At 47.0% G+C, this 25,499-nt stretch overlaps 1 protein-coding gene across 1 annotated transcript; it reads right to left on the reverse strand.

Annotated features, from left to right (window-relative positions):
• Window positions 1–528: 528 nt before the first annotated feature.
• On the reverse strand, window positions 529–25,420 carry TNFAIP1 (TNF alpha induced protein 1). Its single transcript, XM_075904853.2, has 7 exons — window positions 25,191–25,420; window positions 16,545–16,885; window positions 13,781–13,950; window positions 11,913–12,002; window positions 11,759–11,811; window positions 9,058–9,253; window positions 529–6,758 (listed from the first exon to the last, which is right to left on the reverse strand). The coding sequence occupies exons 1-7, from the start codon at window positions 25,400–25,402 to the stop codon at window positions 6,540–6,542; spliced, it is 1,281 nt and encodes a 426-aa protein (XP_075760968.1). The 5' UTR covers window positions 25,403–25,420; the 3' UTR covers window positions 529–6,539.
• Between the last annotated feature and the right edge of the window lie 79 nt (window positions 25,421–25,499).

Genomic DNA, 25,499 nt, shown 5'->3' on the forward strand with positions numbered 1-25,499 from the left:
ACCTTCATTGAATGCTAGGTAGATAATGCCCCAGCCATCCCCTATCTCTACTGAGAAGGCCATCAGCAGGATAACTGAACTTGTGGATGAACTGTAATTCCAATGCCTCTCTGCGTATTTGACTAGTAGAACTGGTTTGTGACAAGATAGACACCTGCAGATCTTTTAAAGAGTGATTAGGTAGATTTTTGGGTCTGCACATCCTAAACTCAAAACTCCGGTCATCTGAAGAAGTGGGCTGTGCCCATGAAAGCTCATGATATCATGTGTTTTGTTAGTCTATAAAGTGCTACCAGACCATTTGTTGTTTTTTAAGTTTAATCAAATGGGTGAAAGATAAGTAGTCTTAACAGGGCACTGCAGTGCAACCTATGGATCAAAAACTAGTGTTACATGTCTATAGTGCAGGGAATGTTATGTTGGAAGCGTGACCCGTAACGAATGCATGAACTAGAATTGTGTGCGCTAGGTATCCACAAGCCAGTCTGAATAAAATCTCTAACCCCCGTGAAAAGTCACACAAGCCACTTAAAATATAACAGTTTATTAAAAATTAGTGATCCATTTCCATTCAATGCACTGAGAGAAATCACAGGAAAATACTATGTTATTGGTTAATAAGCTTACTCCATCAACCTATTTCCCTTGCAAGGCTGACCCTTAAAAGACTAAAAATCCAGAACAAAATGAAAGCTCCTGTGATCACAAAGCAGCTTGTTCATAGAGTGTCAGCGACATTATGAAGAGTCACCCTAACAATTTGATGTCGGCCGCTAAAAAAAAATTACAGTAGTTCAAGGGGCTTGAAAAACATCAATGAATTAAACCTCAAGACCCCTCTGAGGTAGGGAGTGTCTCACCCCATTTGTATGGGTGAGGAAAATGAGGCTTACCGAGGTCGGAGGTCACACACTGAGTCAGTGGCAGAAGTCTCGCAGCAAAACCTCAGCTGCCCTAATAAAAGGGGGTTGGTATGATATTTGGTTATACGGGAGATTTTTTTAAAATGCAAAAGGATTGCCAGATGACACAATTCAGTTAGTCAAAAGTATTCAGCAAAACCAAACTTACTCCGGTTTCTGGCTGTTTAAGAACAAAACAAGCATTTTCTATGCCCGCCAGAATGCAGCTCTCAGAAATAGCCTAGCGTCAGTCACTCCAGTGCCCCACCAGTCGGGGTTATTTATTTATTTTTAATCATCCGGTACAAGAGAAAAAGTCAGCGAAATGGAACGTTACCAGGGGATACACGTCTCCCATTCTGAAGCTTAAATGTCAAGGCAAAGGTTAAATATTTTGTTCTGTCTCGGCATTTATCAAGCAGTGGAAGACAGCTTCCCTGCAACACTGTCCCAGCTGATGTTATCACCTAATTAAAACCTATATTAAAGTGCTGCTCAACGTAAGACATTTGTTTAGAAAGCTCCAAGCTTCCCTCCCTGGAGAAAGGAGGCCATTTGCAATTCATCACTACCCCATTTCAGAGAATACAGCTTTCCCAGCACAGATGCCAAATCAACAGTCCCCTGTCAAGGACTTCATGTACAAATGTCAGTTAATTTTCCTATTCATTCTCTAATAACCTGAATGCATAAAGTTCACTTAAACACAAGTGTGTAGATTATAGCCGGGCTTCAAAAAGACGGCACCAGCTAATGACGGCTTGCTGGTATAGTTAAAATTCACACACTGCAAATGAGGCTCTCTCTTCTTTTCCTCCAAAAGGCTATTTTAGAGCCACAGACACAGCAATAAAATGCAAACGTAGGTGATTATGGTCTTTGTAGGAAGTTATTACAGATCTCTCAATGCACAGCTGTGAATGCCTCAAATTAAAAAGCTACACTGTCGTAATGGGGAGATCATAATAACTGCTATTTAAAAAACAGCAGAGAAAACATTCTCAGCAAGAATGGCTGCTTTGTCAACCCTGCAAAGGGTATTTTACTATAAATAAGCAAAGATTGTGCTTAGTATGATAATGATTTCAAAGCTGCATGATCCTGCACAATGGTACTTGTTCTCAATTACATCAGGTCAGAAAACGTAACCTAGGATTCAACAGCATCCAAGCAATTTACATCTTTTCAGGAAATAGAGGGTTAAAGTGATAATACAGAGCACAAGTTACATCAAAACTATTACTATTAAACAAAACCAGGTAGTCATACTGTACAATCAACAAGTCACGGTTCAGGTGCAATGAAAGAACATTCAACTAACATTCTGCATTGAAATATACAGGAATTTTGTTAGAACATTCAACCCATTAAAAACAGTTTCCAAATGATTCGATATGGAAACAGTGGCACTGCCTATTCCTGCATTTGGATTTAGTGAGACTTCATGGAAAGCTGTCCAACAAGGTAAGGCCCTTAGTATAGTCTATGTTCTATATAGGTACAGTACTATCTTAGCAAATCTAGTATTACGATCATTTAACACTGTGAAGGTCTCTTAGCACAAAGTCCTAGCTTTCTCTCTGAAAGTGAAGGATTTTCTGATATTCTCCCACCACTGGACTATCTCTGGGGCTGTCTGTAACAATGACACTGCTAGTTTTGACCAGCCACAGGCATTTTAACATGTCATCTAACCATGCCATGAACCACACCAATTGCTCCCACTAGTTTCTCAGAACAAAGGAAGAAACCACCTCAATAGTTCCTTGATTCACAGAACTTGTATTTCAAAAGTTACAATATGGGGGAATTTTTTTTTTTAAATTACCAGAATTCAGAGATTTCAAAAGCCTTAGTCAAAACAAATCTCAGCAGCTGTGTTTTTGCTGGCATGATGTCAAAACCATCTGGAAAACAAAAAAAAACACCTCAGAAAGCAATAAAACCAGGCTATTGATCTGTATAGTGTTTGAGAGAGGCCTTTCATAAAAAGGCAGGTGCAGTTGCCTTACTGTGGCGGCAAGCCCTGCTAAAGGTGAGGAGAATTAAGAGATCGTGTTCCAGATGCAGGAAAAGCAGCCAAACAATAAGGGTAGACAATCTGCAGCAGCTAACGCCCTGCAAAGAGGTACATTCACTCTTGTTTTAAAAAGAAAAAAATAGACGGATCCTCTATTCTTTCTAAGTATTTCTTCCCACCAAAATACCCATCTAGGCAGTGCACATTCCAGCATGTCACTGTGAACTAAAAGACTCCACAGGAAAATAATCCCAAGGGATTTTACTTTTAAATGTGCAAATGAGTTTAGGGCTGGTGAAAAGTGACCCTGGAGGAGATGGGAGTCTCCCATTTATCTAAAGAGCGGGTACTGAGAAAACCAGTGGCACAGCATGCTTACCACAAGGCTCTCCACATCAGGCAATGGTTTGTGGTCATACCTAGAGTGAAGCAAAGTTTTTGGATGAATAGAAATTGTGTCAAAAATGCCTGAGGAGGGACAGCTCTGTAACTTTTAGTGAATTTGGGTTGCAAATAGTTCTGGCCAAAAACAGAACAAAAACAAAAGTACACCTGGAAAAAATATTTGGAAATGTTAGAAAGTGTTGACACTATTTTGAGGTGTCACTCTGAAATAACATTCCAAATGTTTTGTTTGAGACAAACAATGTTTTTTTCTTTTTTTCAGTTTTGTTGACAACACACAAGAAGATTCCATCTTGGTTTGAAATAAATTCTCCCCCTTTTCCCCCCCATTTTTCATTTCAGTCGCCAAACAAAGAAAAAAAAATCTGCTCAGACTAACCAACCAGCCTCTTAAAAAAAAATCAAGCTCATTTAAGATCTCAAACTAGGGCATCCAAAATAAGGTCAACTTTTCAAATGTGCTTATAAATTTTTCCTCATTATCCAAGTTTATGCATGTTATCTGCCAATTAATAAATAGAACAATTAGCTAGCTTACTCCGTTTGTATCCTGAATACAAGTAAGGAAATAAAATATACTTGACACTGCAACCTGAAAGCATTTTTACCACCACATTCCACAGCCATTTAATGAATTGTCAAAGAAAAAGCTAATTAAAATATTCAAAATCTTTTATCTAACCAGACTGCTGTAGATTGGGATCTTCGTCCTGGGAGACAGACCGTGCTAAAGTGCTGAGCAGCTCAGGTTTTTTAATGGTTTATTACGCTGGAAGGCTGGCAAGTCTAGCCTCTGAACTTCATTGCTCTTCCCACAAACTACTCTCTGGGCAATAAAACCCCCACACCTGCTGCAGTTATACACATTTTAAAAGGCCCCTGAAACAAACCTTGTTTTTCCTTTGATACAGTAAGTCAGCCAGTCTGATCGTTAACCAAAGGTCAGACCCTGTGACACTGGAGCTTGCTTGGATTTGTCTCCAAAACATCATTTCTACACCAAGCCCATACCCCATTTGAGCCTTCTGTGACCAGCAACCCAATGTAGCTGCCCCACTGCTGATGTCTAAGCGTAAGCTGAGGCTGGCAGGCATTTGCACCTATTACTATCACCAGGGTCGGATGAATTGGTGCAAACCCAGGCAAGCTCTTCTTTCTGCTTTGCACTCGGCACCAGTCCAGCTACACCAGCGAGTCACACCAACTCCAACACTAATTCCAAATTCTCCAGTGCCCTTGATAGTTTGCCCTATGTGATTAATACCACAGCGGGATGTGGGAAAGGCTGGTTTGACTGCACAGCTCCCATGATCTTTAATGGGGAATCAAATGCCTTCCACTGAGCACACTGAGTTTAGCAAAATGAAATGCGGCACTGCGGATGCTCATGGACGGCATGCAACACGCTCTCCTTTGCAACCCGAAACCTTGAAAAGCAAATAGAAAATGTCTCTCAGAAGCACTGGAAAGTCAGGCTTGGAAAAATCCTACCATCCAGCACAGGCAGGCAAGCAACAAGCCAGTCTAGACGGATGACAATTAATTCCTGGCTGCTAGACAAATTGCCGCCCTGCATTAAAACAATCCTTGATGCAATAATGAACGAGGGCACGCAACTAACTGCACATTATATAATCGTCTCCTATGTGCAGTAGCTTCCCCACCACCGCCACCACTCAAAAAAACAACCACCCACCACGGAGATCAGACGCCTAAAGTTGGCTGACTTGGTTCGTCAGCAAACCCCATTGTTTGCCAATCTGGGATCACCAATTGTCCTCAAGGGGGAAAGAGAGAAACTTGGGGGTGCTGAGAACTTCAGAAAAAATGAAGCCTGTAAGCTTTCAGCTGAGCTACCGAGCAAGTTGGGACTGTCGCTTTCTCTCACTGGATAGCACGTGTATGATCAAAGCTCAAGCCCAAATCACCCAAAGCCCAAGGAGAGTTGACATTGCAGTACAAAGCGGAGAGGGAACCGTTTGACAGAATGCACGTGACCTCTCCTTTTTTAAAATACACGTTTAAAAAAACCCACGTGAGTCACAGAAGAGTCTCTCTTAAAACATAATTATAGAATAAGTCAGCGGAAGGAACTGTTTCAAATTCAGTATCAAAGTCTCTCCCCCTGGGCTGTGCACAGCCAGAGCGCCACTCGGTAACAAAGCGTAACAGCCGTTCTTATCCCTGCGCTCCAAGCTCCATGCCTCAGAGGGGTTTAAAACAGAGGCACATGGACAACCCCAGTGGTGTGGGAGCGAGCATGCTAAGAAGCGTCCTTTGGTCTTCACTTTACCTTAGTTCTTTTCCCTCAACAAGCCTGCTTTGTCCTAGCCTGAGGAAAGACGACACCTGGCAATGCATGGGGGCCCTCTTGATCTAGTGACTAATTCTAGAGAGATCCCCAAGATCTGTTAGCACAGGGCTCTCTCCACTCCCAAAGGCTGGAACGGTAGAGCCCACACCTTACCATGATCTCACCAGGGCTTTCTTTTCCTGTTAGCTTCACCACACCCACACCCTTCATCTTCAAGGCTTTTTCTTCTTAAGAATCACATCATTTGATGTTGGCTCTCTAAATTTCCCCCATGTGGACCATCTGTCAGCTTGATTCCTAAACGACTGGCTTACAGTGAGCTAGGTTATGCTGTTTTAGAACCAAGGGTGATCTTTGCACAAAAGGGCAAACGCCCTTCCTCGTGCCACAAGAATCTAACCATTTACTTGGCTAGCGAGACACAGCGAATGCTAAACTACGGTTAGGATGGTACGGGGCAGCCTTGGTAACAGAAATTTAAAACTTAAGAATTCCATGCCACAAAGCTCTTATGTCTCTGGAAATGGGGTTTCAAACCGACCCATCAGCAAATGGAAGAATACCTTGCTTCCCACAGGACACAGTGCCTGGTGGCTGTCAGGACAGAGAAACTGCCACCTGTATCCGAACAAGTGAGCTCCACAGGCAAGTTCGTTGCAGCACGTGAAGAACTGCTGTCTAACACCGCACGGTGCGCAAGGAACATGTCACAATGACGCTAAACGCCTCCGGCCGTTAATGTTGCTTTTGGTTTGCACGCACAGATCCTGAGCGGCTTCTCTAGGAAGCACCCAAACCATTTGAGGATCAATGCTGGCCCACCCCCTGCTTCCCAGCCTAGCTCTGTGCATGCCTCAAGTTCTTGAACAAAGCACACCGGCTCTCCTCCAGTGGCAGGCTAGTGGCCAAGCTGCCGGTCGTCGTATGTGCTGTATCGCTTCACATGGATGCGGCGCACTCGGTCGCGCAGTTCAAAGCCCTCGTCGTCCTCGCTGTGAGAGGCCTGGCTGTGGTTCCGGCTCGTCGCCTCCAGCAGAGAGTTGTCAGGGACGCGTGGAGTTTCATAAAGTAAAACGTTTAGTGTCTCCTCGTAGATACGCGCCTCAGGGAATTCAACCTAGGGAAGAGACATGCAGACTGTTTGCTGAGGCAGGCTGGCTACCAAGACAGGAATCCCTGTCGTGCTTACTGGTGAAGGAATTTCAAATGCTCGTGCACATGAGGACAGACACAGAGCCAGTAAAACAGTTCTAAGCAGAAGAGATCTGAGAGATAATCCCCCAGGGTAGGATTATACTTCCCATTCTCTCTTGCTCAGGCCAGCTGCCGCTACTTTTGGGAGAGACTTGCTGAATCTAGCCCATCTCAGTGTCAGGATGCGGTTTCTGATACTGAACTGCAACGTCTGGGCTGCAGTCTGGTCTCAGCATCAAGTACCACTTGAGTTGATGTCAGGGGAATGACTCTAGATCTATCAGCCTGTAATTGTAAAGCAGCAATTTTTCTTCTTCAGCTGTTAGTATTGAGTCCAAATTTCCCTGTTGTCAACTTCATCCGACTGCTTTTATTGACATGTCCCCGCTTGGAACAATTCGCCTCTTTTGACATTTGTGTTTTCCAACTTTTGGAAGATCGTCAAGCCCCCTCCCGCACCCCACACATCTCACCCTTTAATCAAGCCACATATGGGGTAAATTCTGCTCCTAGTTACACCAGTGTAATCAAGTCTGGACTAATTCCAGGGAAGGTCATTTGCACCAGTGTAAGTGGGAGAAACGGGGATGTTTCAAAAGCTCCTATGGGACTTAGGAGCAGGACTCTCAATGGCATCGTTCTCCTAAAAATTATGTCGGTGCTTCTGAAATTCCCTCGCTCAATCTTTCCTCCTAAATTATTCCTTCTACTCCCCAACCCTATTTTGCACCTCTGAATTATGCCCAATCTGTCAATATCTTTGGGATATGGAGATGCTCAGGACAGGATGCAGCTCGTGAGCCCAAACAGCAGTCCCGACCCCCCAGTGAGTCACAGGAAGGGTCTAGGTGGATTGCCAGTCCCACCCTCCCATGCTCTTGCTTCTTCTGGAAGCAGTGGCATAGTCAACAGGATCTGGCCAGCAGCAGCACAGAAGTGGCTGGAATCTATTGGCAGCCTGGTGGGGCAGGAGAACAAAGGGAATGGAAGGCCGAGGAGGCCCAATGAGAGAAAGAGAGCGAGCGAGCACCAAGGGCAACGTGGACAAAAGGCAATCGGGTGGGTCACCAGTACAGTTTGGGAACCACTGTGCTAGCCAAGTTATCCCAGTCATTTGGAGTTCAATGATCAACACCACCACATGATGCACAAGTACAGGTTGACCCCTCTCTAGTCTGTCACAGGGATGTAATAGTGGAGTCCCGTGTTTCTCAAACTGTGGGTCCTGACCCCCTGGGGGGTCACGAGCAATTTAGAGGGAGGTCGCGGTATCACAAAGTTTGAGAACCCCTGGTGTAGCAGATTAACCGATAAGCAAAAGCTTACACGTTAACGTTATAGACCACATGCATTTCCCTCCCTGCCCCTTGCCAGTACATTTTTTAACAGACTGGCTAGCAGCCCCACTCAGTCCTGGCTTGTGACAGGTCCAAGACCTACCACTGCTGCGGCTCTGCATCTGAAGTATATTAGGAGTCAGGCGGGCAGGCAACCCATAGTATATTAGGAGCTGCAGGCAGGCAGCTCAGATCCCACTTAGACAGGGGCTGCTGCCACCCCGTATTGCTGCCTCTATCAGAGGCAGCAGCATGGGGCAACAGGCAGCCGGTTTGTGTGGATAGCTGGTTTTTAAACTGGCTCCCCTTGTGGACCAGCTCCCGCCTGGCACCTCGTGCTTCATGGAGTGGCAGGATGCTCCTAAGGAGTGGGACTGGAGTGCACTGGCTGCCAGCCCTGCCCCAGGGACTACAGAATAGTTGACTAACCAATAAGAATTCATGAAGTTACTTGATTATTCAATTAACCGATATTTAACTTATCTAGAGAGTTTGCCGGACCACAGGAGGTGAATATTGTCTAGCAGCGTCACTGACACTTCCACTGCTTCCTGGGTTCCTCAAAGACATTTAGTGGTAAATTAGAGCTAAGTAACAGCACAGAACACGGAGAGCCAGGCCTGGTAGCTGTAAACAAACTTCATAGGACCAGGGGAAACTTGGCCCCTCCCATGATAAGTGGACATCTGGCTAACTGAAATTAAGCTGGACTACAGATGTTGCTGGACCAGAGAGTGCCGGACTAGAGAGGTTCATCTGTAACGAGTTAAACCCATTCATGAGCTGACCTGCTCCTAGTCACTTGGTCTGAGACCGATCCCATTGTGTAAAGTCCCCACTTTGTTACTTAACCACAAGACTCAAAAGGAGGACAGTTCCCAGTACCTTGGTTTGTTTCTTTTCCGTGGCATACACTATTGAGGTGCAGCAGACCTCAGCAAGCTTCCGCCCCTGTCCGTAGAAAGACCAGCAGCAGATTTCGTCCCCTATAACATCTTTCATGAAGAGGACTCGGCCGTTGAAGCGGAGCGAGAGTTTATCAAACAGTTCTATGTTCTTCAGTAAGTTATCGTCCGAGTTACTGAAACACAGCAGCAAAGGCAATGAAAAGGTCTTGGTGGTTTAGCAATTGGCCTGCATGGTAAGCTGCCACTGGCTTCCTATTCCTGCCCCACCACAGCTACAAGCAGTAGTCTAACTGGAGGATACAGCTGGTGACTCATTGCTCTGCACTGCCAAGAACAGGCGGGAATCCCAGCCAACTTGGAACATAAAGAGGATGCTCTGGTCCCATGTGCAAATGCTTCTTTAGAGGTCAAATGGTGTTATTAATGTAATAGTAGCCTACGGTTTCCTATGCCATTACAGCAATGATCTAAACCCACATCCTGGCCAGTGCCTGAGCTGATATCATATGCCACTATGGTTCTACTTAGCAACAGCAAGTGACCCCAGAGAGCCAATACCAGGCTCAACAGAAGGTGTCCGCGCATCAGAACTGTCACTGTACAGCAGGGGTCTCCCACCTTTTTAAGCATGAGATCGCTTTTTGAATTGAAGTACAATCCGAGATCTCTCTTGGAGCCAAATACCCTGGCCCCGCCTCCTCGGTGCCCCTTCTGCAAGGCCCTGCCTCTGCTCACTCCATCCTCCCTCACTTTCACCAGGCTGGGGCAGAGGGTTGGGGTGCAGCCTCTGGTCTTGGATTAAGGGATTTGGAGTGTGAGAGGCTGGGCTGAGCTTGGGGCAGGCAGTTGGGGTGCTGGAGGGAGTTCTAGGTACAGGCTCTGAGAGGGTCTCTGGGGCATTCTACCAATCGGCCCTGAATCCCAGAAGCATTGAAGTTTAACATTTAGTTATGGTCTGATGATTTGGTCTGGCATTCAGCATACAAGGGCAAACCCAGGCCACCTCATCACCCTGGGCCAAAGGGGCTGAGGCAAACTTCAGAGGCCTCTAAACCTGGAGGGGGAGGAGAAGGTAGCCAGGCAAGAAAAAGCACTGTAGAAGCAACATATGAAAATGGATTTCCTTAACAGGGATGTTAAGAGTTTACTCGATCAACTGTGTAACCAATAAGCTGATGCTTATTAGATAATGGTGTCTGGTAAACTCAGCCGGCTCCCAGGGAGTTGGCTTCACTGCAACAGGGCAACGAAGGCTCCCCGCTGGGAGTCGGGCCGGCAGGGGCTAGCAGCCCCACTCCTGGGGAGGTTTCACAGCAGGCTGTTCAGTATAAAGCTTAGCTTTATAGCACAGCGCCTGCCGTGCGAGTAACCACGTAACCGATACGATTTTTTTTTTTGTGGTTACACGGTTACCGTATTAAAAGATTTAAGCATCCCCAATCTTGCCTGCCACCAGACCTGGTAAGTGGGATTCAAATGCTGCCCAGCTGATTAGCAGAGCGGATCAGCAGCGAGCCCACAACCAGCAGCCTGCCTTTCGAGTGGTGATGCACATCTGCACGACATGGTGCACATAACATGTATTCTGCCCATCGATGGAAAAAAATGAGAGGGAACGCTGCTGGATGTCTGGGTGGAAGCCGAAGGCTGGGCTGCTTTAAGGGATCTGTGTTGTACTGTATCACAGAGGCTGTTTTGTGCTGACTTGGTAAATCCAAGTATCAGAATAACCACCTGCTTTAGGGAGTGGCTGCTCCATTCTTTGCAGTTCACCCTCACTGAGTGACCTCAATTGGCTCCCCTGGCAGCTCCTGATGTGATCAGTCACAGGCAGCTCCTAATGTGATCTAATGCTTCATATCTCTGCCCTGAATCTCCTTTGCGGCTATGTAATTCACTGATTTCCAAAGGGCTGGAAGTCAGGCCCAAGGTGGACAGCAGGGCTGCATGGGGGCTCGGGACTGGAACTGCAGAGGGAGGTATGGGTCACAGCTGCATTGCAGCACGGACGTGGAAGTTAACTCTGCGTGGCCTGTACTATTGTCGGTGGTGTTAGTACTTACGGTTCTCTGGGCACTTTGAGACACCACCACCTCCCTCCCCCACATGCTGAGCTCTCAGCCCCTCCCCCCCGGCAACTCAAGAAGTCTGATCATCCTTTGCCAATCACAAGTAACCACTCCTGGTGCGTCTAGACTGGCAAGATTTTGCGCAAAAGTGGCCGCTTTTGCGCAAAAACTTACCAGCTGCCTACACTGGCCGCTTGAATTTGCACAAGAGCACTGACTTTGTAATGTACAAAAATCAGTGCTTCTTGCGCAAATACTTTCATGCTCCCACTTGGGAAAAAGCCCTCTTGCGCAAGAATACCAGTGTAGACAGGGAAGAACTGTTTTGCGCAAAAAAGCCCCGATGGCCAAAATGGTGATCAGGGTTTTCTTGCGCAAAATCACGTCTAGACTGGCCACAGATGCTTTTGCATAAAAGCATCCATGCCAATCTAGACGCGCTTTTGCGGAAATACTTTTAGCAGAAAAACTTTTCCGTTAAAAGTATTTCTGCAAAATCCTGCCAGTCTAGACACAGTCTCCTGGAAGAGGAGAACCAGGACTTTACACACCCTGCCCCCTGTTGCCCCACAGGAACCTTTATTGTCGGGGGAAACCCTCAAGACATACCTGGTGTAGGAGTATTTGTTGTTGCTCCTGTTGTACAGCAGCTTGACCACAGGCTGTGAGGAGAGAAAAGAATAAAGGCAGGGCTGGTAAGTTGTATACTGGGAAGAGCTCAGCAGAAATGCAGCGAGTGTGGGGTGGGGGGGAAAGCGGTTACTTTCATGGAGGATTCAATGAGCCGCTCCTCTTCCTTTGGAGACGTGATGATGGGGATGTTACAGACGGGTTCATAGGAGTCTTTCTTGTCCTGGTTAAAATAAAACAGGAGGCATAACTAATGCGGGAACCTCCAGACACGTATCCAAGCACTCTGGTGCAGGGAAAGCACAAAGTTGCTATAGTAACCCCACACTGTTAGCATGAGCAGCAACCCAGAAATACAACACAGACGGTAACTAGCCCTGAAAGGCCACGACAACCAAAGCATTTGGATGCAAACCAACATCAGTCCTACATAAAGCAACAACTCCCAGCCTGCTGAGGGTTTGTGTTTGGGGGCCATGGTGGTCTAGGCCAGTTTTCTCAACCAGTGGTACGAGTACCTTTTGGGGTACTCCAGAGAAGTCTGAGGGGTACATCAACACAACTGAAATTTGGAGAAAATGGAATTTTTTAATTTACATTTTATAGCGCTTTATTATTTTTGTACTTTTTACACTAAAAAATTTCATCGCCTGCCCAGCTATGATTAAGTTGTTTAAACAAGTGTGTTGCAATAGTAGAAAAAATTGTGTGTGTCTGAAAACTGTAGGTACTGGGGGTACTGTATTTTTATTTATTTATATATTTATTTATTTATTTATTTATTTTAAAGGGGGTACTTTATAAAAAAAGGTTGAGAAACACTGGTCTAGCCCCTTTGACAAACAGGGGAAGAGTGTGGGCCAGTTTTAGCAACTGCCCCCTGAAGATCAGTCATCACACTGTATACATTTGCTGGAGAGAAATGCACCTCACTGAAATGGATTCAAACCCTTTGTTGTACAAGCAACAAGCGAGTGTCTGCTATAGTCAATAACTCCAGCTTCCATTGCAGTCAACTAGAGAGTCAACGATTGGTTTCTTGAGTAGAAAATGTATTTAAAAAAATCAAAATCTATCATCTATCTTCTGATATGACCCCCATTTAGGGTTGCCAGGTGTCCGTTTTTCGCCTGGATAGTCCAATAATTGCATCTTCTGTCTGGTAAAAAACCCCCAGAAAACACTGGACATGTAAAATGTCTGATATTTTCTGTTTTTCTTGGATGGAAGGCCGGTGGGGACTTTTTTCTCCTGCTGCATCTGGTGGGGGGAGTGGGAGCACAGAATTTTTTTTTTTCCCTCAACAAATTTGATCTCTGGGGTTCCCCCCGCCATGTTCAGGATTTTTTGTGAAGGTATCTGGCAACCCTACCCCCATTACTGTAGTGTCTCAGTATCTCTGATCCTCCCTATACCCCTAGGAGGCAGAGAAGTGCTGCTGTCTCCAGTTTGAGGCACCAAAAGGCAAAGACTTGCCCAGAGTCACACAAGGAGTTTGGGGCCGAGCAAGGACTTGAATTCAGGCCTCCTAAATTACAGGCCCTAACCACTGGCCCATCCTTCCTTTTTTTATGATGGGAGAACTCCTTTGTTCCTGCAGTGCTTCACAAGCCCCGTAGGCACTCAGCACTGCTAACTTCCACCCCTTTTAGGGTGGAAGACAGAAGTCCAATAGTCAGATTATCTGGGGATATTCTGGCCAAGTGATCACTCCAATTCTCTTCTCTGACAAGAACCATCACATGTTTAGTTCTCCTCTCTGCATGGACACAACATGGCTTTACAGTCTTATCCAAAAGATGCACAGAGCAAGAGGTATGTTTCTCGATTTATCTGCCTTGGAAAGAGACCCTGGTAGGGATCAAAACTGTGGCTCTAGACATTTAAGACTTGCTATCAGACATCCCCTGGAGTTGCACCAGTGCCTCATTCAAACACAAGCACATACAACAGCAGGCAGGTCCTGAAGTAGAAAAACTTCAGGCTGCTGCTATGTCTTACCTGGAGAGCTGCCTGGCATATGTCGACTAAGCCCTGAATTAGGTAATATTTTGCTTCTGCCATCAGCTCTTTGATCTCCTGCCTGTTTTTAGGAAGCGCAACAGTGTCGTCTCGGAGGTAATTCAAAATGGCACCAAAGTGTTTCCCACAACGGTCTATAAGGATCCACCCTGAAAGGCAAACATCACAACATTTGAGCAGCGTATTGCAGCAGGGGAGGCAAGCAGCAGATCAGCAAAGTGACTAAACATGGAATCTGTGGAGAATTCATCTTCCTGATGTCTCCTGCAACGAAGCTTGACTCAGTTCCCATGGTAGCTAGTGGGAGTCTTTGCTGACTTCAGGGGAGCCGGAGCAGGTCCACAGAAAAGAAACCGACAGAGGAATTGCTCTTCTCCACGGCCCAACCACCAACCTCCCAAAAGGAAAAGATTCCCCACAAATTCCAAGCCTAAGAAGACCTAAATGAAAGAATCTGTAAACCTTCAGGTTTGCACTAAGAGCAACAAGAGAACCTGTAAGAATCCTAGCGTGGTTTTTTTTTCTACTGATCAATCCATACAGTTTCATCCCAAACCTGGTTGTTGTGCTTTGTCTTGTCTAGATTAGATGCCAATCAGCTTGGGACTTGGAGCCATAGAAATATTATTGGATGTTACCAGTTGGCACTTGAGTAGTTCTGTTTAACTGACTGGTTCGGCAGTTCGATCTTAGAAAAATGCTTATGGTTAAATATGGGGCAGGTGTTTTAAGAAGCTCGGTACTATCCCAGAGAAGTTGGTTCTTACTGCTTTAATTTCTGAGTTATTTCTGTTGCCTACAGGTTGTATGGGCAAAAAAGAACATTGCATGGTGCCAGAACATTACAACCACATGAAATGCAGTAAACACTGGAGCTGAAACTCAGGCTTGAGAAATAAGTGTGGGGTGGAAAGATCTTTCAGGGGTCCTATTTAATTTTTTTTAAATAGGTTGGAATAGATTTTGTGATTTTTAACTCTTGTGCCTGGAGAACATAAGCGCACACACAAATAAATATCAAGATGTAGGTATTCAGTAATAACAGAGATCTACTAGACCAATTGGCATGTGGCAGAGATTTCACCAGTCCTCTCTCCCAGGTCTGGAGAGAGAAATCAGAGCACCATCTCACAGATGCCAAGAGACAGAACAGGCCAGTAAAGCCAGCAAGAGAAAGGCCATCCTGCATATGCAGAGAGCAATGCACCCATCAGGAAAGCCACCCATCAGGGAAAAACTCCGCACAGGACCAAAGGAAGAAAGACTCTTTTCTAATCTGGCCCCGGTGCCTCATTCCTTTGAAGAAGGATGTAGAAACTGCCATCAAACAACGCTTGCGTAGGCTGCACATAGCATTAAGAAGCAGCCCCCTGAACCTCCTTATGTAACAAGGTGGCGTTAACATGCCAGGCGGGCAAGGATTTGCAATGAGTCAGGATCTTACATGAACAGGGGATGAATAATAACGAGACTCTGGATTTCTACACTGTCTTCCGTACTTCAATCTCCCAGCACTATACAAACATGGAAGACTTACATCCCTGTGCTCTTAGGGTGCGGTCACTCTCCCCATTTTGCATCTGGTCTAACACACTAAAGATGTGCTATCACACTGATTTAGTTAAGCCAAGTATTTAGCAAGCAAGATACACCAGCTTCATACCAGTGTACGGTAGCCACACACAAAGCTGCCCTGAGTTAGTTTACACCTGGGTGTAACATCGCCCCTTCAGTTTAACCAGCACAACTTCTACGGGTAGACGAACAATATGAAATACCTAGAAGCTAGGCGACGTGCCCAACCTCACCCAATAAATCTATGGCATAGCAAGGGCCAGAATCCAGATCCACACATCCTCAAACCCAAACCCATCCCCAAACCCAAACCCACCCACTCAAAACCCAAGATCATTCTTCTAGAGGGCCCCAATCAAGGATGTTCTCTCGCAACATAACTCCACAGCTTTACTGAGCCTGCGTTATTTCTTCTCCTAACGAGACAGTTTGGCTTAGCCCATCGTGAAGCGGACTCTGAAAGCATGGCCTCTGCTCGGGCAGATGCTCTTCTTCCTATTTAAATAAAGTCGCCGCATTAAGCCCGTTTAGATGTAAACTTACTGAGCCACATGCACAGAACAACATGGCCTTTATCTTTGACGGTGGCCTTTAAATGCTACCTCAATTCAAATATTATATTATATAATTATATACCTATACAGAGGGCTTGCCGAGTGGCAGTGAGCCCCGCTCGCCAACTGCGTGGTTCTGCACAGATCGTTCTGCGCATGCGTGGATCACTCCGCGCCGGCTCTTCTGGGGTGTAATCTACTTGCCACAGGCGAGTAGATTACGCTATTTGTCGAGCCCTGCCTATACACCTAGGTTTGGCAACGTGAGTCAGAGCTTTAAAAAAACAAAAACAAAAAAGCGATTCCACTTGTCTGCCCTCCTCACACGCTTCTGGATGCTTCTATACAACACCATACAAGTGCCAACCCACATGCCGTATGCTCAGTCCTCCTGACAGCAGGGTAAGCCATCCACCTATCAGTCGTGCCAAGAGCAGAGCGAATTCTGATGAGGAAGGGGGAAATTTTCCAAAGGTAAGCCAGGACATTAATACCAATGGGAGTTGGGTTCCTAATTCCCTTGGGTCCCTTTGGGGGGAAAAAAAGTCACCCTAAATCTCACGTACTGACAGAGTCCTAGTCTCAGACACGCAAGCAGCTCCTGACTCTCTTACCTTCCTTATCCGTCAACACTTCCATCCTGCCACTGAACATGGCCTTCAACATGGTGTCATGCCTGGTCAGCACCTGCACCGTGGTGTAGTACAAGGCGCCCCCCACGTTGAGCCGCACGTACTTGTTGCCCAGGCTACCCCCTTTGAAGCTGCAGGTTTTGGGCTTGGCTCCTGAAGACCGGTAGATGGTCGTGAGGCACGTGTCCCCAGACATCTCCTTCTGTAAGTAGATGATGACTCTACAGAGGGTTGGCTTGATGGATTCCGCCGTGGTTGGGGACGAGGTCACGGGTTGTCGGATGGGGAGAGCAGGGTAGGAATGGTCATCACCTGCTCCAGCCCTGGGTGGGGTTAGAAACAAGGGGAAGAGAGTGAAATCAAGGCAGAAGCCTAGATTTACCTTCGGCGATGAAAACATGAAGCCTGCGTCAAAGAAGGTAGGGATTGTTAAGAGGGTACACAGCCTTCCACCCTGAGGTTCCAGAGTCAAAGCGAACGTAAGTGAAAACGGCTGAAAACTGTTACCTGAAAACCTGCCTGCAGGACAACTTCAACAGGGAATTTTCATCGGTTTTTACTAGACAAGCTACGTCTGTGATGGGCAACCTGTGACCCATCGAGGTTCTACGTGTGGCCTACAAGACATTTTGCTCACTGTTGTCCACGTGCCGGGTTGCCACATTCCCTGGTTTCTATCCAGCTAGGTTTTGCTCCTGCTGGTATTACTAAAGTGACATGCACTTAAAGCAAGGCCACGTAAAGCGGAGGTGCACGCTGATTGCACACAACACTGGGAGAGCCAGGTGCTCCCTCTGCAGCCAATCAAAGTGTTGCTACAGTGCAGTCAGCACACCCCGCAAATTCTACATATGTCAGCGCAAGGAGCAAAACGACCCTATCCCAGGAGGCCCTCTTGGTTACAACGGTCTTGCAGCCCACTGAGATGAAGGGGAAGCCACTAGCCTAGAAAAAAACAAGTAGTCCCGTGGCACTATGAAGAGTAACAAAAATATACAGTGTCAGGAGGTTTCATGGGCAAACCCCACTTCTTCAGCTTGAGTGGTGCTCATTAGCCTAGGTTGCCTGTCACTGTTCTACAGTTTCTGACAACACACAATGTTGGTCCAGCATTCTTCTTCCTAAAGACAACGTTACTGCTCATCTGGGATGTTAAACTGCATTTATTAAAGTAAATGTGGAACTGCTAAAAATGTCAGTTACAAGCGGGGAGGCAGGCGGGCGACAGGGGCCACAGTGCGGCGGGACAGGGGGCTCCGCAAGGTGCCAGCTTAAAAGCCAGCTCCCCGCACATACCAGCTCCCATCTGCCCCCTCCCCTGTGCTGTTGCCTCTGATGGGGGGATGCGTGTAATCGTGCATGTTAACCGGCTAGCCCAGGCTCATCGGTTAAGCATGTAAATGGCTGCACTTTCACACCCTAACTCCCACTGATGCCAACAGGAGCAGCGTTACAGCCCTGTTAAAAATCCCACCTACAACATTGAAAAGAAAGGGGAAAAAGAGAGAAGGGGATCAGACAGAATATGGACTTTATTTGAATAGCTAGCCAGGAACACGGCTGTCCTACGCTTACAAACCACTGTACGAAGACAAGTGATAGAAATGTAGCCGTGTTTGTCTGGGGTAGTTGAAGCAAAATGCAGGAAAATGTAGCACTTTAAAGACTAACAAGATGGTTTATTAGATGATGAGCTTTCGTGGGCCAGACCCACTTCTGGCCCACGAAAGCTCATCATCTAATAAACCATCTTGTTAGTCTTTAAAGTGCTACATTTTCCTGCATTTTGCTTGTACGAAGACAGACGCATTATTAGCAGGCATAACTGAAAGGTTGAATGAAGGACTGACACAGGGAAGCTAAAAAAGAATTCACAGAGTGTGAGTGCATGCCTAGTTACAATGCATCAGGAAACGAGCTATTTCCTCCCAACAAAGTCATGAGAAAATAATCCAGGCCACTGGCATTCGGTGTTTAACAAAGGAGACAGCAGAAAAAAAAATGGGGGTTGATTTTCTCTTCAATAGGAGACAAAACTTGGCAGCTCATTTCAAACAATCATTTGAAAACAATGGTGCTTCAAACCCCCCTGGCCAAATTACACTTTTCAGGACTTTACAAAGCGGAGGCATCAGCCAAACCTGAAGTGGAGGCGAAACACGTCAGTCTGAACATCTCTGGGCAGAAGGCAGGAACTCTGCGCTCGCTCTCTGCTTCCCAGAGGGATATTACACATCTCGTTCAGACCTGTCCCTCACAATGGGAGAGTTTCCTGCACTTCCCCTTGGCTGGAAGAACAGCGTGTAGGGCTTTCCTGGCAGTCTCCATTGTCAACTCGATTCCGATCCCTGTGGGGGCCATTCAATTTCTCTATCCATACACCTGGTACATCTTTGCAGTCAGAGTTGTTCTCACTAACAGGGGAACAACCAGCTGATGCTGTAGTTGCATTCCAATGCGGAGAAGATTGCTTGGGATCTGTTTGCTGAAACATTCCTCGCTGATGAGTGCAGATAAATGAAGTTAACCTGTCTCTAGTCCAGTCCTAGCCCCTCCCTCCCCGCCCCTCTTCTCTCCCATCCCCACACAAGCAAAACAAGAAATGGAACCAAACGAACGCAAGCAAAGATGGGCCCCATCTAACCCATCAGAGCCACGACCCTCTCACTGGACTCTGGATCTCACAGGCTGTGCTCAGCTGAGCTCAGGAGCAGCTGCACTTTGCTCCCAGAGCTGAAATCTCTTCCCTCCCTCCCACTACGCGTAGTCTAAAAGGGCGGATCTTTTTGCAGAGCCCAGGCACTGGGATGCAGCTCCTGAAGCCCCTGCATCGCGGGTGGGTGGGTGGGTGTGGAATGCGACTCCACTCCTGCCTCCCTCCTGCCGGCCTGGACCTGCAAGCTCTGCCCATGTGCTTCCCTTACCTGCAGGCTCCACTCCCACAGATCCCATTGGTCGGGAACTGCGGCCCATGGGAGCTGCACCGGGCAGTGCCTGCAGGGGAAATACAGAGCCACCTGCCCACTTCCCCACTGTGCCACCAAAGGGGAGCTGCTCCAGGTCAGTGCCCCTCACCCTCACATGCACCCTATCTCCTACTTGGACCCTGTATCCCTACCCCAACCTCCTGCCGACCATATCCCTTGGCCCCAGCCTGGAGTCCCTTTTTGCCTCCCAAACCCTTCGTTCCCAGCTCCACCCCAGAGCCCATAATCCCTCATTTTGGCCCCACCCTGGAGCCTGGGGGAGCGGAATGACAAAATGTAATGGCCCTAGGCCCCCAGAAGAGTAAATCCAGCGCTGAATCTACCGATCTGTCCATTTCGGGTAGCAGGCTCTTCTGTCTTCTCACTTCTCCGGACAGCAAAAGGCACCATCAGTGATCTCTTACAAACAGCCCACTACCAGGTAGTGCAATCCTTTACTACCCTACCGGCCGCATGAGAGAGCTAAGCATCCACCTGGTACAGAATAACCTCCCTAGAGCTACAGATGGCAACTTAAATGTCAGAGATTTGAAGAATCACTGATATTACAGACCCAGACAAACCTTCCAACAGCGTCATTCCCCCCTTTGTTGGATCTGAGTAATCCCTGCCAACTGCCTCTAATAATCCACAGTGAGTGGGAAGCAAACTCTGCAACATGCAAGGACACAGCAAATTCCACAAAGCATTTTGAGGCCAAAGCAGGTCAGTCAGGTTATAACTGGCTCTAATTGGCAGCCCCACTCACTGGTTGCATTCTTAACCTCCAGCTGAGCAGCCCTAGAAAACAAAGCCCAAATTCTTTTCTGCCTGCAAACAGGTTGAAAGTTCCTTCCTCGCGGATCATTTGAGCCAAGCATCTCAGAAGTCAGTATGAATCACAGGCAATCAGGCATCACAAAAGGAAATGGCTATAAAAGCAACTGTTGATCTGCAAGCGACTAATCACTAAGGCTATGTCTAGACGAAAGAGGGATGTAAATTAGATCCGAATTGGAAATGAAGCCGGGATTTGAATTTCCCGCGCTTCATTTGCTTAATGGCGGCTGCACGTTCTTTTGAAAATGGGTAGTTTGAAAGTGAAACTACTGTCTAGACGTGGGTCTTTCGGGGAAAAAAACCCTTTTTTGAAAGATCCTGTAAACTTCATTTTTTGAGGAGTACAGGATCTTTTGAAAAAAATTTTTTTTCTGAAAGAACCGTGTCTAGACGGCGGTTTCACTTTCGAAATACCCGTTTTTGAAAGAACGTGCAGCCGCCGTTATGCAAATGAAGCATGGGAAATTCAAATCCCGGCTTCATTTCCAATTTCAGTCTATCTACTTTACATCTCTCTTTCGAAAGAGGGATGTAGTGTAGCCATGCCCTATAAGAGGTGATCACCAAGACCTGCTTGGGTGTACTGTCACACAATGACAAGATCACGGAACAATACCACACTGTTCACTTCTGAGACCCCCTGTTAAAAGGTCCTAAAGCACATGACAAACACTAAGGAAATTCAGTCTCACAATACTCACGTGGTAAAGGTAAAGGTAAGTTACATACAGACAGTAAGTCTGACACAGGAATAGGAATAAAGAGCAGGTTTCCTATCTTATTTCAGATAACCTGACCTATGCTTTCGCTGCGATATAATCCATCAGGGATGTCCTTAGGATTTACGAGGGCCTATGCAGTGCGACTAAACTGGTGCCCGACGACAGCTGGCAGGGTGATGACTTTTGAGAGATGTGATTTTAGAATCTTCAGCAACACACTCATGAATAGTTTTAAACCAAATTTTAACACTAAAGGTCCTGTCGACTAACACAGTAAATTCAGAAACTGACACTATATACCTGGGGTAGGCAAATGCCTGTTCAATGCCTTCATTACCACCTGAATGGCTCTTTCACCGGTTGGATGTTCTGCTAATGGGTCTGGCAGGCTTTTTCATGTTAAAGTTAGCTAGATGCTCTCCGCAAGAAGCAAAGCCACAGACCAGGAACAGGAAGAGGCAAATGGGTGGATATTAAGACCCAGTAGTGCCCCAAATTTTCAGGTGCCCTATGCAGCTGCATGTTCTGCATATGGGTAAGGACAGCCCTCTAATCTATCCTCCGTTTGTCTTTGTTACCTTGGAAAAGAAAACAAAAAATAAGTTTTATTTTTGTGTACGGGCATTTTCACTTTTAGGTTTCAGTTGCTGAAGGGAAATAATACTGATTTAAAAATCAAGGGGCTTCATTTGGATTTTGTTTTAAACAATTACAATCGTCTGAGGTTTTCAGTAAAGATTAAATTTTGTAAAACCAATTTTCAAATCCAGTTAATGTAGGGAGTGATTTAAATAAAACATGTTTAAAGACTTTCAGAATGAGTGATTATAAAGGTTCTGAAAAGGACAGAATTCAAGAGTCTGATCCTGCAATGAATGGCAGATCTCCACACCCAGTCAGAGTTCCAGAAACCTACATGAGTCTGCCTGGCAGCATCTCATTGTAGAATCAGGGTCTTTGTTAGCGCTATTATTTTCTCCCAACAAAGCACAGAGGAGTAAAACAGGGAAATCCTTTTTGCCAACCAGACAAGTCGCATGGGAGCCAATACAATTGATTTCACATGTTAATTAAGAGGCAGGCTAGGAGACTTCACCCATACTCAGCAAGGAAACCCTCAATTAGCGTCTTGACTGTAAGAGGAAAAGTTTGTTACTCTGTCCTTCTTTCCTGCCTTGAGCAGGAAGAGTGGCACAAGATTGTAAATACAATAGCACAACATTTCATCTCTCACATCAGGAAACTGTCCCAGTTAATAACTACTATAAATCCCAGACCACGTTCTCAACAGCTCAAAAGAAGCATTCATTTCAAACAGTAACACTCACAAACTAAGGACGATAAACACCACTCCCCATCTTTGGGTCCAGCCCGGTAGGGAGCTGGAAGAGAGACACAAACTGGTCTATTAGCGTTCGCTTGTACTACAACAGCAATATGTAGAGTCTCTAGCTGACATCAGAGCTCCACTGTTACAGGCTCTGTACAAACATGGAACAGGAGACAGCCTGCACCCCAAAGTTGATCATCTAAAACAGCGGTGGGCAATCTGTGGCCCAAAGGCCGCATGGCACCCAATGGGGTTCTATATGTGGCCCATGAGACATTTTGTTTACCGTTGCCCATGCACAAGGTTGACAGATTGTGCCAGTTTTCGTCCACATAGTTCCTTTCCTACTAAAGTGACACACAGGTAAAGCAGGGGCACATGAAGTGAGGTGCGTGCTGACTGTACACAATATCGCGAGAGCCGTGTGCTCCCTCTGAAACCAATCAAAGCCCTGCTACAGTTACATCCGCACACCCTGCCAATTCTAGGTACACAAGCAAAACCATACTATCCCGGGAGACCGACTTGGCTACAACAATCTTGCAACCAATTGAAATGAAGGGCTACTCATGTGGCCCACTCACTAGCCTAGGCTGCCCCTCACTGGTCTAAACAGATGACAAACACCACCACTGCGTTCTTACACGGCACTTTTCATCGGTCGATCTCAAAATGCTTATAAAGGAGGGTGAAAGATCTCTTTTATTGGACCTACTCTGCTGGTGGAAGAGACAAGCATTCAAACTATAATGGAGAGCTGTATCATTATCTCCATTTTACACATGGGGAAAACATGCCTAAGGTCAGGGGCAGAACCAGGAACAGAAACCAGCTCTCGTTTTTGTATTAAGACTTATCTGTAGGAAACAATAAGCAGCATGGCCTAGTCCAGGAGTAGGGAACTTCAGGGCCGTGGGCAGCCCCCAGTTTGCCTGGATGCAGCCCCCGAGGCTCAGGGCTCCCCCCCCCCCCAGCATTGGGGAGACCATGTCTACGGTGGGACTGGAGCACACAAAATCTACTAGCCTGAACCCCACTAGGTTCTGGAATGTAAGGGGAACGTGGGGAGTGTCTTTCTCCTTCTCAGGGACCACGTCAATGAGGGCTGGGTTTTTTTGGTTTTTTTTTTCTTCTTACTTGTGTGCAGCCCCTCGATTGATTTTTCTGTGTGTTAGCAGCCCTCAACCCAAAAAAGGTTCCCCACCCCTGGCCTAGTCAAGAGAGCGGAGGAGTGGAACTTGGAAGACTGGTCATTTTTGCATCAGTTTCCTCAACTGTAAAATATGAATAATGTTGCTGTCCTCCTTTATAAAGCCAGGTGAGATCTTGGGATGAAATGAAATGCACTGCATGAGAACTAGTCAGTAGGCAGCAAAAGAGAGACCATTCCCTAGATTGCAGAGAATCGTGACTGCGCACACAGGAATTTATTTTCAAGAGGCATGGGGGACACCGGCAAGAGAATCTAAGAATTCCTGCTGTAAATAAAAAAAGAGAGGGCACTGGACATCTATAAGGCATCCTCAGAACACGCAAGAAGCTGCCTTACAAAGGGATAAAATATTTGCTTATGGTGCCTCTGTGCATTTACATTTACAGACATTAGTTAACCCTCACTGTCCCCCTGGGAGGTAGGGAACTTTACAAATTGTTAGTCCTGCTTCATAGGTAGAGAGAAACATGGCCCCTTCTGCAAGGAGCAGACATACCATATGAAAATACTGTAAAACTCTTTGGGGAAGGGATCATGTTTTTTGTTCCAGGTCTTTACAGCCGAGCACGCTAAGGTTCTGGTCCATGAAGGTGACTCCTGGTCACCAGCGCGATACAGCTAACGAGTAATGAATGATATACGACAAAGGGAAGAGAGGAGAATGGTTCCCAACTCTCATGAAGTTACCGTAAGTCTCAGCATTCTTAGTGTGATTCCTGAAACACTTTGTGAAGCGCTCGGAGGCAAAACGTGCAACATAAGAGATCAGCATTGTTATTATTGAAGTCCCAGCTCCAGCACCACAAGTATCTCGGCCCATCCCACCCTGATCCCCGCTTACAAAAAGTTGTCCTCCTTCCACTAGGGACAACCCTAAAGGTTTCAACATAGGAAAGGAAATACCCCCCCCACACACACACACACATTTAACATTGCCCACAAATGAGAGGACTTAATCTCACTAATTTACCCTTTTGGCCAGACCAATGATATCGGTGTGTTTGTAGCAGATATCACCAGCCCCACCACAATCAGGTAGACAAACACTTTGATTAGTTACGCACACTAGGGTTTATACTCACAGGGGATACGTGTTGGGGGCATCCTCCTCACTCCAACCACTCCCAGGGGCATTTACCCGGCTTCCTTCTTGCCCCCAAGTCCAGGGATATTTACCCACCCACCTCCCTCCTTCCTTCCCCCCAGCCTCAGGAATCTTTACCCACCTCCCTCCCTCTTTTGCTTACCCCCCCCCGCCAGTCCCGAGGGTATTTACCCGCCTCCCTTCCACCCTCTTTCGCTCCCCCCGCCAGTCCCGAGGGTATTTACCCGCCTCCCTCCCACCCTCTTTCGCTTACACCCCCCCCCCCCCCGCCAGTCCCAAGGGTATTTACCCGCCTCCCTTCCTCCCCCACCCAGCCCGCTGGTATTTACCCGATTCCCTCCCTTCCCCCCACCCAGCCCGGGGGTATTAACCCACCTCCCTTCCCAGGCGGGGAGTATTTACCCGCCCCCCCAGAGTATTTACCCGCCTCCCTACATCCCGGGGGTATTTACCCGGCTGCGGGCCCTTCGTGCTCCCCGAGCTGCTCACGATGCTTCCCCGCGGCCCCCGCTGCAGGAGATCCCGGCCCAGCTCTCCGCCCTGCCCCGGGCACAGCCTCCGAGCGCAGCTTCCCCGGCGCGGGCCCGGCTCCTCCCCCCCACGGCCCGGGACCGCTCCCTGCAGCGCAAACTACAGGCTCCGGCATGCACCGGGGCCGGCCCATCGACCGCGACTCCCAGCATGCACCGGGGCCGGCCCATCGACCGCAACTCCCAGCATGCACCGGGGCCGACCCATCGACCACAACTCCCAGCATGCAC

The sequence above is a fragment of the Pelodiscus sinensis genome, chromosome 21 (assembly GCF_052426305.1).
Source record: "Pelodiscus sinensis isolate ZL-2025 chromosome 21, ASM5242630v1, whole genome shotgun sequence".
NCBI lineage: Eukaryota > Metazoa > Chordata > Testudines > Trionychidae > Pelodiscus > Pelodiscus sinensis.

What these genes read in the sequence shown, in the direction of transcription:
- TNFAIP1 (XM_075904853.2), bottom strand. Translation starts at nt 25,402, where the DNA reads ATGGGCCGGCCCCGGTGCATGCCGGAGCCTGTAGTTTGCGCTGCAGGG. An exon ending in TATGCCAGGCAGCTCTCCAG is followed by an intron (nt 12,003 to 13,780) that starts GTAAGACATAGC and finishes TATTTTAACCAG; the next exon opens with GACAAGAAAGACTCCTATGA. An exon ending in TCATTGAATCCTCCATGAAA is followed by an intron (nt 11,812 to 11,912) that starts GTAACCGCTTTC and finishes CTCTCCTCACAG; the next exon opens with CCTGTGGTCAAGCTGCTGTA.